The sequence below is a fragment of the Pseudophryne corroboree genome, chromosome 6 (assembly GCF_028390025.1).
Source record: "Pseudophryne corroboree isolate aPseCor3 chromosome 6, aPseCor3.hap2, whole genome shotgun sequence".
Taxonomy (NCBI): domain Eukaryota; kingdom Metazoa; phylum Chordata; class Amphibia; order Anura; family Myobatrachidae; genus Pseudophryne; species Pseudophryne corroboree.
The window spans coordinates 9,763,913-9,776,501 of NC_086449.1; the positions used below are offsets into that span (position 1 = coordinate 9,763,913).

The following is a 12,589-nucleotide window of genomic DNA, read 5'->3' on the forward strand; positions in this document are numbered from 1 at the left end:
GAATTGGTTCTAGACCACCAACCCAGGGCACCCCTGCAAGGGTCCCGAGGCACCCCAGGGTGCCACGGCACACAGTTTGGGAACCACTGCCCTAGTTGGAGTAGAGGGTAACATTTTGGTGGCACCGCTGGGATAGGAAATGATATCCTATATATTTACCCAGATCTGTGACTTTATGCCTCATTTTCTAATGCTGAGCGTGGCTAGGAGCTCTCATTGGGTTAGCAGCTGATTGGGAGAGAAACACTCTCCCACACAGGTTACATCCAATGGGAGGCTCTGCCCTTTGGCTGCTGTGTGTTCCCTGGACTCCATTTGGCTGCAGAGGGACTTGCCGTTGGGGGAAAGCTGTGGTGCCTGGACCAGACACAGGAGCCTTCAGTGGTTGATGTAAGGAGCACCACCAAAGGTAAGTAGCTTAGCTGCTACCAGTAGGAGCACCTCCAGCCCCTTCCCCATTCGCGGCACACCCACACCCACCTACCCCACCCATGATGGAACCAGACCCCCTCTTCCACCCATGGAACCACCGCACCTGCCCCTCCCCCACCCATCACACCCCCACAACTGCCCCACCTGTGGCACCCCCGTAACTGCCCCTCCCCCACCTGTGGCACCCATGCACCTGCCCCACCCCCACCCATGACAAAACCCACACCTGCCCCTACCCCACCCGTGCCAGCTCTGAACCCCATCACCTACCCACAGCATCCTTTCCTCCCCCACCCACGGCACCCCTGCAACCGCCCCTCCCCCACCTGCAGCACACCCTCACCCACACCTCCCCCACCCATGGCACACCCGCACCCACCACTCTCCCCCACCCGCAGTGCCTCCTGACTCCCTCCCCCACCTGCAGCACCTCTGTAACCCCTCACCCAACTATAGTACCTCTTCATATGCCCCTCCCCCAAATGCACCCCCCCCTGCAGCCACACTTACCCCACACATAGCACCTCCAGACCCCCTCCTTCATTTACTCTCATCCCTCCCCCACCCACAACACCTCTGGACCTTCTCCCCATCCCCTCCACACCCCCATCACCTCGGGATCCCCTCCCCCATCCTAGTAATGAGGGAGGAGAGAGTCATGTGACTCACTGAGTCCTGCGATTGGTCCTTCTTCATTAGGAGACCACAAGGAGCAATGGCGGCACCCATAGACCGGTGCCAGTGGGAGCTCCCATTGTCAGCAAACTGAAGATGCCAGCCTCCGCAATAGATCCTGCCACCGCCCCGGGACTCCAGTACAAAGCGGAGCGGTAAGCTCAGCGGCTGCTGCTCCAGGATTATGACAGTGGGTGAACTTGGAACAATATGTGCTATGTTAATAAAGACAGATAGACATGTATATGCCAGTGTAATTCCCCTAATGGTAGTGGCTGATAAAGACACAGGAAAATGATGGAGTATTATATGGGCAGTTACAAGAGAAGAAGAAACGACTGAATCCTCACCAGTGAATGGCATATCTAGTTCACCAAAATCCTATTCTGAGAGGATGGAAGGAGTTGTTTTGTGCCTCCTAGTAGTGAAGATTGGTTAGAAGGTCAGTTAGAAACTATAATGGATAGAGTAGTCACACAAATTGAGCGGTGGCATTATGAAGGGAGGTACAGGAGATTACAGATCTTTTCTGTAATTCAGCCTGTGCCTCAAGGAGAGGAAACATGTGAAGCTTGGAAAGAAGTGGCATTACAAGAAACACAGGAATGGCAAAGTCCACATCACATAAAACATGGTATTAGAAAGCCTAAAAGGTCCTGCCATGGGTGTGATACAAGCCGCGAGGTGTATAAATCCCAATGCCACTATAGAAACTTACTTAGAGGCATTAGATTATACATTTGGGACACTAGATGTAGGGGATCTAGTTTCTATATTCCAACACACTTTCATGAGCCCGGAGAAAAATTAAGTATTTTCCTGTTTTGGATAGATTATTATATAATGGAACAAAGGGTTTTACAGATGTATGTGCACAACAAAATTAGTGTGCAGCTACAAGTGTGCAAAAAAGAGGTGTATCCCACACATCAAACAGAGTAAAGCATGTAAACAAAATGAATGCACAACAGGTTGCAGCGCTCACCAAATACCATGATGCCCCATGTGTATAGTGAACATAGTGGTAGGAAATAAAAGCATTCACCCTTAATAGGATGGTATTCCTCAATAAAATAGCAGTATCGGACGTCAAGTCCTTCCTCAGAAGCGTGTGTGGAAGAAGGAAAGACTTGACACACACACCTTGAAAGTAAAGATTTATTACATACATGCACACAAACATACATACATACTTACCTTATGTTCACACGCAGGTCGGTCCTCTTCTCCAGTAGAATCCAAGGGGTACCTGTTGAATAAATTCTACTCACCAGATCCAGGGTCCCAGGGTCCTCGGGGCAACCATTTGTAATCCAGGTACTTGAATAAAAAAACAAAACTGATTCCCGAGCCACGAACTGAAAGGGGCCCCATGTTTTCACATGGGACTCCTTTCCCCGAATGCCAGAAACCCACTCTGACTTCTATACACTATCTCATCTCTAATCACACTCCTGTATACACTATCTCATCTCTAATCACACTCCTCCATACACTATCTCATCTCTAATCACACTCCTGTATACACTATCTCATCTCTAATCACACTCCTGTATACACTATCTCATCTCTAATCACACTCCTGTATACACTATCTCATCTCTAATCACACTCCTGTATACACTATATCATCTGTAATCACACTCCTGTATACACTATCTTCATCTCTAATCACACTCCTGTATACACTATCTCATCTCTAATCACATTCCTGCATACACTATCTCATCTCTAATCACACTCCTGTATACACTATCTCATCTCTAATCACACTCCTGTATACACTATCTCATCTCTAATCACACTCCTACATACACTATCTCATCTCTAATCACACTCCTGTATACACTATCTCATCTCTAATCACACTCCTCCATACACTATCTCATCTCTAATCACACTCCTGTATACACTATCTCATCTCTAATCACACTCCTGCATACACTATCTCATCTCTAATCACACTCCTACATACACTATCTCATCTCTAATCACACTCCCGTATACACTATCTCATCTCTAATCACACTCCTGTATACACTATCTTATCTCTAATCACACTCCCGTATACACTATCTCATCTCTAATCACACTCCTGTATACACTATCTCATCTCTAATCACACTCCTGCATACACTATCTCATCTCTAATCACACTCCTACATACTAAAGATGTGCACTTGAAATTTTTCGGGTTTTGTGTTTTGGTTTTGGGTTCGGTTCCGCGGCCGTGTTTTGGGTTCGACCGAGTTTTGGCAAAACCTCACCGAATTTCTTTTGTCGGATCGGGTGTGTTTTGGATTCGGGTGTTTTTTTCAAAAAACACTAAAAAACAGCTTAAATCATAGAGTTTGGGGGTCATTTTGATCCCAAAGTATTATTAACCTCAAAAACCATAATTTCCACTCATTTTCAGTCTATTCTGAATACCTCACACCTCACAATATTATTTTTAGTCCTAAAATTTGCACCGAGGTCGCTGGATGACTAAGCTAAGCGACCCTAGTGGCCGACACAAACACCTGGCCCATCTAGGAGTGTCACTGCAGTGTCACGCAGGATGGCCCTTCCAAAAAATACTCCCCAAACAGCACATGACGCAAAGAAAAAAAGAGGCGCAATGAGGTAGCTGTGTGAGTAAGATAAGCGACCCTAGTGGCCGACACAAACACCTGGCCCATCTAGGAGTGGCACTGCAGTGTCACGCAGGATGGCCCTTCCAAAAAACACTCCCCAAACAGCACATGACGCAAAGAAAAAAAGAGGCGCAATGAGGTAGCTGTGTGAGTAAGATAAGCGACCCTAGTGGCCGACACAAACACCGGGCCCATCTAGGAGTGGCACTGCAGTGTCACGCAGGATGGCCCTTCCAAAAAACACTCCCCAAACAGCACATGACGCAAAGAAAAAAAGAGGCGCAATGAGGTAGCTGTGTGAGTAAGATAAGCGACCCTAGTGGCCGACACAAACACCGGGCCCATCTAGGAGTGGCACTGCAGTGTCACGCAGGATGGCCCTTCCAAAAAAACCCTCCCCAAACAGCACATGACGCAAAGAAAAAAAGAGGCGCAATGAGGTAGCTGTGTGAGTAAGATAAGCGACCCTAGTGGCCGACACAAACACTGGGCCCATCTAGGAGTGGCACTGCACTGTCACGCAGGATGGCCCTTCCAAAAAATACTCCCCAAACAGCACATGACGCAAATAAAAATGAAAGAAAAAAGAGGTGCAAGATGGAATTGTCCTTGGGCCCTCCCACCCACCCTTATGTTGTATAAACAGGACATGCACACTTTAACCAACCCATCATTTCAGTGACAGGGTCTGCCACACGACTGTGACTGAAATGACGGGTTGGTTTGGACCCCCACCGAAAAAGAAGCAATTAATCTCTCCTTGCACAAACTGGCTCTACAGAGGCAAGATGTCCACCTCATCATCATCCTCCGATATATCACCGTGTACATCCCCCTCCTCACAGATTATCAATTCGTCCCCACTGGAATCCACCATCTCAGCTCCCTGTGTACTTTGTGGAGGCAATTGCTGCTGGTCAATGTCTCCACGGAGGAATTGATTATAATTCATTTTAATGAACATCATCTTCTCCACATTTTCTGGATGTAACCTCGTACGCCGATTGCTGACAAGGTGAGCGGCGGCACTAAACACTCTTTCGGAGTACACACTTGTGGGAGGGCAACTTAGGTAGAATAAAGCCAGTTTGTGCAAGGGCCTCCAAATTGCCTCTTTTTTCTGCCAGTATACGTACGGACTGTCTGACGTGCCTACTTGGATGCGGTCACTCATATAATCCTCCACCATTCTTTCAATGGTGAGAGAATCATATGCAGTGACAGTAGACGACATGTCCGTAATCGTTGTCAGGTCCTTCAGTCCGGACCAGATGTCAGCATCAGCAGTCGCTCCAGACTGCCCTGCATCACCGCCAGCGTGTGGGCTCGGAATTCTGAGCCTTTTCCTCGCACCCCCAGTTGCGGGAGAATGTGAAGGAGGAGATGTTGACAGGTCGCGTTCCGCTTGACTTGACAATTTTCTCACCAGCAGGTCTTTGAACCCCAGCAGACTTGTGTCTGCCGGAAAGAGAGATCCAAGGTAGGCTTTAAATCTAGGATCGAGCATGGTGGCCAAAATGTAGTGCTCTGATTTCAACAGATTGACCACCCGTGAATCCTTGTTAAGCGAATTAAGGGCTCCATCCACAAGTCCCACATGCCTAGCGGAATCGCTCCGTGTTAGCTCCTCCTTCAATGTCTCCAGCTTCTTCTGCAAAAGCCTGATGAGGGGAATGACCTGACTCAGGCTGGCAGTGTCTGAACTGACTTCACGTGTGGCAAGTTCAAAGGGCATCAGAACCTTGCACAACGTTGAAATCATTCTCCACTGCGCTTGAGACAGGTGCATTCCACCTACTATATCGTGCTCAATTGTATAGGCTTGAATGGCCTTTTGCTGCTCCTCCAACCTCTGAAGCATATAGAGGGTTGAATTCCACCTCGTTACCACTTCTTGCTTCAGATGATGGCAGGGCAGGTTCAGTTGTTTTTGGTGGTGCTCCAGTCATCTGTACGTGGTGCCTGTACGCCGAAAGTGTCCCGCAATTCTTCTGGCCACCGACAGCATCTCTTGCACGCCCCTGTCGTTTTTTAAAAAATTCTGCACCACCAAATTCAAGGTATGTGCAAAACATGGGACGTGCTGGAATTTGCCCAGATTTAATGCACACACAATATTGCTGGCGTTGTCCGATGCCACAAATCCACAGGAGAGTCCAATTGGGGTAAGCCATTCCGCGATGATCTTCCTCAGTTGCCGAAAGAGGTTTTCAGCTGTGTGCGTATTCTGGAAAGCGGTGATACAAAGCGTAGCCTGCCTAGGAAAGAGTTGGCGTTTGTGAGATGCTGCTACTGGTGCCGCCGCTGCTGTTCTTGCGGCGGGAGTCCATACATCTACCCAGTGGGCTGTCACAGTCATATAGTCCTGACCCTGCCCTGCTCCACTTGTCCACATGTCCGTGGTTAAGTGGACATTGGGTACAACTGCATTTTTTAGGACACTGGTGAGTCTTTTTCTGACGTCCGTGTACATTCTCGGTATCGCCTGCCTAGAGAAGTGGAACCTAGATGGTATTTGGTAACGGGGGCACACTACCTCAAGAAATTGTCTAGTTCCCTGTGAACTAACGGCGGATACCGGACGCACGTCTAACACCAACATAGTTGTCAAGGCCTCAGTTATCCGCTTTGCAGCAGGATGACTGCTGTGATATTTCATCTTCCTCGCAAAGGACTGTTGGACAGTCAATTGCTTACTGGAAGTAGTACAAGTGGTCTTCCGACTTCCCCTCTGGGATGACCATCGACTCCCAGCAGCAACAACAGCAGCGCCAGCAGCAGTAGGCGTTACACGCAAGGATGCATCGGAGGAATCCCAGGCAGGAGAGGACTCGTCAGAATTGCCAGTGACATGGCCTGCAGGACTATTGGCATTCCTGGGGAAGGAGGAAATTGACACTGAGGGAGTTGGTGGGGTGGTTTGCGTGAGCTTGGTTACAAGAGGAAGGGATTTACTGGTCAGTGGACTGCTTCCGCTGTCACCCAAAGTTTTTGAACTTGTCACTGACTTATTATGAATGCGCTGCAGGTGACGTATAAGGGAGGATGTTCCGAGGTGGTTAACGTCCTTACCCCTACTTATTACAGCTTGACAAAGGCAACACACGGCTTGACACCTGTTGTCCGCATTTCTGTTGAAATACTTCCACACCGAAGAGCTGATTTTTTTGGTATTTTCACCAGGCATGTCAATGGCCATATTCCTCCAACGGACAACAGGTGTCTCCCCGGGTGCCTGACTTAAACAAACCACCTCACCATCAGAATCCTCCTGGTCAATTTCCTCCCCAGCACCAGCAACACCCATATCCTCCTCATCCTGGTGTACTTCAACACTGACATCTTCAATCTGACTATCAGGAACTGGACTGCGGGTGCTCCTTCCAGCACTTGCAGGGGGCGTACAAATGGTGGAAGGTGCATGCTCTTCACGTCCAGTGTTGGGAAGGTCAGGCATCGCAACCGACACAATTGGAATCGGACTCTCCTTGTGGATTTGGGATTTCGAAGAACGCACAGTTCTTTGCGGTGCTACTGCTTTTGCCATCTTGAGTCTTTTCATTTTTCTAGCGAGAGGCTGAGTGCTTCCATCCTCATGTGAAGCTGAACCACTAGCCATGAACATAGGCCAGGGCCTCAGCCGTTCCTTGCCACTCCGTGTGGTAAATGGCATATTGGCAAGTTTACGCTTCTCCTCCGACAATTTTATTTTAGGTTTTGGAGTCCTTTTTTTACTGATATTTGGTGTTTTGGATTTTACATGCTCTGTACTATGACATTGGGCATTGGCCTTGGCAGACGATGTTGCTGGCATTTCATCGTCTCAGCCATGACTAGTGGCAGCAGCTTCAGCACGAGGTGGAAGTGGATCTTGATCTTTCCCTAATTTTGGAACCCCAACATTTTTGTTCTCCATATTTTAATAGGCACAACTAAAAGGCACCTCAGGTAAACAATGGAGATGGATGGATACTAGTATACTTATGGATGGACTGCCGACTGCCGACACAGAGGTAGCTACAGCCGTGGACTACCGTACTGTGTCTGCTGCTAATATAGACTGGATGATAATGAGATGAAATCAAAATATATGTATATATAATATCACTAGTACTGCAGCCGGACAGGTATATATATTTATTATGTAATGACTGATGACGGACCTGCTGGACACTGTCAGCTCAGCAGCACCGCAGACTGCTACAGTAAGCTACTATAGTAGTATGTATAAAGAAGAAAGAAAAAAAAAACCACGGGTAGGTGGTATACAATTATGGATGGACTGCCGAGTGCCGACACAGAGGTAGCTACAGCCGTGGACTACCGTACTGTGTCTGCTGCTAATATAGACTGGATGATAATGAGATGAAATTAATATATATATTATATATATAATATCACTAGTACTGCAGCCGGACAGGTATATATATTTATTATGTAATGACTGATGACGGACCTGCTGGACACTGTCAGCTCAGCAGCACCGCAGACTGCTACAGTAAGCTACTATAGTAGTATGTATAAAGAAGAAAGAAAAAAAAAACCACGGGTAGGTGGTATACAATTATGGATGGACTGCCGAGTGCCGACACAGAGGTAGCTACAGCCGTGGACTAACGTACTGTGTCTGCTGATAATATAGACTGTATGATAATGAGATGAAATCAATATATATGTATATATAATATCACTAGTACTGCAGCCGGACAGGTATATATGTTTATTATGTAATGACTGATGACGGACCTGCTGGACACTGTAAGCTCAGCAGCACCGCAGACTGCTACAGTAAGCTACTATAGTAGTATGTATAAAGAAGAAAGAAAAAAAAAAAACACGGGTAGGTGGTATACAATTATGGATGGACTGCCGAGTGCCGACACAGAGGTAGCTACAGCCGTGGACTACCGTACTGTGTCTGCTGCTAATATAGACTGGATGATAATGAGATGATCTCAATATATATATATATATATATATATATATATATAATATCACTAGTACTGCAGCCGGACAGGTATATATATTTGTTATGTAATGACTGATGACGGACCTGCTGGACACTGTCAGCTCAGCAGCACCGCAGACTGCTACAGTAAGCTACTATAGTAGTATGTATAAAGAAGAAAGAAAAAAAAAACACGGGTAGGTGGTATACAATATTATATATATATATTATATACAATTATATATATATATATATATATATATATATTAAACTCATAAACTGGTGGTGATTATTAAACTGGTGGTCAGGTCACTGGTCACACTATCAGCAACTTGCAAGTAGTACTCCTAAGCAGACAATCACAATATATATTATACTGGTGGTCAGTGTGGTCACAATGGCAGTGTGACACTCTGGCAGCAAAAGTGTGCACTGTACGTTATATGTACTCCTGAGTCCTGAGTCCTGCTCTCAGACTCTAACTGCTCCCCACTGTCAGTGTCTCCCCCACAAGTCAGATAATACAGTCACACTATCTATCACTTCAGCAAGTACTAGTAGTAGTAGTACTCCTCCTAATGCTCCCCAAAATTACTACTGTGTCTCTCTCTACTGTCTCACTCTCTTCTCGAATCTCTATAAACGGAGAGGACGCCAGCCACGTCCTCTCCCTATGAATCTCAATGCACGTGTGAAAATGGCGGCGACGCGCGGCTCCTTATATAGAATCCGAGTCTCGCGATAGAATCCGAGCCTCGCGAGAATCCGACAGCGTGATGATGACGTTCGGGCGCGCTTGGGTTAACCGAGCAAGGCGGGAAGATCCGAGTCGCTCGGACCCGTGTAAAAAAAACTGAAGTTCGGGCGGGTTCGGATTCCGAGGAACCGAACCCGCTCATCTCTACTACATACACTATCTCATCTCTAATCACACTCCCGTATACACTATCTCATCTCTAATCACACTCCTGTATACACTATCTCATCTCTAATCACACTCCTGTATACACTATCTCATCTCTAATCACACTCCTACATACACTATCTCATCTCTAATCACACTCCTGTATACACTATCTCATCTCTAATCACACTACTGTATATACTATCTCATCTCTAATCACACTCCTCCATACACTATCTCATCTCTAATCACACTCCTGTATACACTATCTCATTTTTAAGCACACTCCTGTATATACTATCTCATCTCTAATCACACTCCTCCATACACTATCTCATCTCTAATCACACTCCTGTATACACTATCTCATCTCTAAGCACACTCCTGTATACTAGAGATGAGCGGATTCGGTTTTACTCGGTTTTACTCGGTTCTCAAAACCGAATCTTATTGGCTATCCAAAACACGTGACATCCGTGAGCCAATTAGATGCCGTTTTGAGAACCGAGTAAAACCGAGTAAAACCGAACCCGCTCATCTCTACTGTATACACTATCTCATCTCTAATCACACTCCTACATACACTATCTCATCTCTAATCACACTCCTGTATACACTATCTCATCTCTAATCACACTCCTGTATACACTATCTCATCTCTCATCACACTCCTGTATACACTATCTCATCTCTAAGCACACTCCTGTATACACTATCTCATCTCTAATCACACTCCTGTATACACTATCTCATCTCTAATCACACTCCTGTATACACTATCTCATCTCTAATCACACTCCTACATACACTATCTCATCTCTAATCACACTCCTCCATACACTATCTCATCTCTAATCACACTCCTGTATACACTATCTAATTTTTAAGCACACTCCTGTATATACTATCTCATCTCTAATCACACTCCTCCATACACTATCTCATCTCTAATCACACTCCTGTATACACTATCTCATCTCTAAGCACACTCCTGTATACTAGAGATGAGCGGATTCGGTTTTACTCGGTTTTACTCGGTTCTCAAAACCGAATCTTATTGGCTATCCAAAACACGTGACATCCGTGAGCCAATTAGATGCCGTTTTGAGAACCGAGTAAAACCGAGTAAAACCGAACCCGCTCATCTCTACTGTATACACTATCTCATCTCTAATCACACTCCTACATACACTATCTCATCTCTAATCACACTCCTGTATACACTATCTCATCTCTAATCACACTCCTGTATACACTATCTCATCTCTCATCACACTCCTGTATACACTATCTCATCTCTAAGCACACTCCTGTATACACTATCTCATCTCTAATCACACTCCTGTATACACTATCTCATCTCTAATCACACTCCTGTATACACTATCTCATCTCTAATCACACTCCTACATACACTATCTCATCTCTAATCACACTCCTGTATACACTATCTCATCTCTAATCACACTCCTGTATACACTATCTCATCTCTAATCACACTCCTGTATACACTATCTCATCTCTAATCACACTCCTACATACACTATCTCATCTCTAATCACACTCCCGTATACACTATCTCATCTCTAATCACACTTCTGTATACACTATCTCATCTCTAATCACACTCCTGTATACACTATCTCATCTCTAAGCACACTCCTGTATACACTATCTCATCTCTAATCACACTCCTGTATACACTATCTCATCTCTAATCACACTCCTGTATACACTATCTCATCTCTAATCACACTCCTACATACACTATCTCATCTCTAATCACACTCCCGTATACACTATCTCATCTCTAATCACACTTCTGTATACACTATCTCATCTCTAATCACACTCCTGTATACACTATCTCATCTCTAAGCACACTCCTGTATACACTATCTCATCTCTAATCACACTCCTACATACACTATCTCATCTCTAATCACTCTCCTGTATACACTATCTCATCTCTAATCACACTCCTGTATACACTATCTTATCTCTAATCACACTCCTACATACACTATCTCATCTCTAATCACACTCCTGTATACACTATCTCATCTCTAATCACACTCCTACATACACTATCTCATCTCTAATCACACTCCTGTATACACTATATCATCTCTAATCACACTCCTGTATACACTATCTTATCTCTAATCACACTCCTACATACACTATCTCATCTCTAATCACACTCCTGTATACACTGTCTCATCTCTAATCACACTCCTGTATACACTATCTCATCTCTAATCACACTCCTGTATACACTATATCATCTCTAATCACACTCCTGTATACACTATCTCATCTCTAAGCACACTCAGGCATACACTGTGACATGGATATGGAAAAACCTCTTTCCACATAAAAAAAAAAAGCATTTCTGCTTATTGCATTTCTAGTTAAAGTGCTGAAGAAGGAAACGTACCATGAGCATTGGTGAGGTTCAGAATAAGGATGAGGAAGACGGCAATCTTCATGGTGAGAATATGGGGTGTCAGGCACGGAGCTGCAATAACAAGTGACGGTTCTCAGAGAAGAACGTTCTCCTTACATGCCTCAGGATAATGCTGGAGGGAGAACTTGTCTTTTTCCTTATTTGCTGATTGGCATGGAGTAAAACGTTGTCATCATTCCAGCCCTTAATTACAAGGATGTGCTGTTTACTCTAAGTACTGTAATTATCAATGTGAATTGAAAGATACATTTTTTAGTTTAATTTAACTTATATTCGAATTTAGTTAACTCGGTAAATGATTGTGTCGTTTTATCCCTTCGTTGCACCTCTAGGGGGTTATTCAGGTTTATTAGCAAATCAAAAAAAGCAAAACCATGTGCACTGCAGGTGGGGCAGATGTAACATGTGCAGAGAGACTTGGGTAACACCATGCTGCACTGCAGGTGGTGCAGATGTAACATGTGCAGAGAGCCTTGGGTAACACCATGCTGCACTGCAGGTGGGGCAGATGTAACATGTGCAGA

General features: G+C 45.2%; 1 protein-coding gene across 3 annotated transcripts in view; it reads right to left on the reverse strand.

Annotated features, from left to right (window-relative positions):
- LOC134934755 (uncharacterized) overlaps positions 1-12,231 on the reverse strand; it is a 138,193-nt gene extending 125,962 nt beyond the window's left edge. Inside the window, exon 1 of one of the 3 annotated variants that reach the window (XM_063930121.1) lies at positions 12,036-12,231. In XM_063930121.1, the coding sequence (XP_063786191.1) occupies positions 12,036-12,087 (52 nt within the window). In that variant the 5' untranslated portion in view covers positions 12,088-12,231. The remainder of the gene's footprint in view (positions 1-12,035) is intronic. The other 2 variants (XM_063930120.1, XM_063930122.1) reach the window with 2 other exon arrangements.
- Positions 12,232-12,589: the final 358 nt, after the last annotated feature.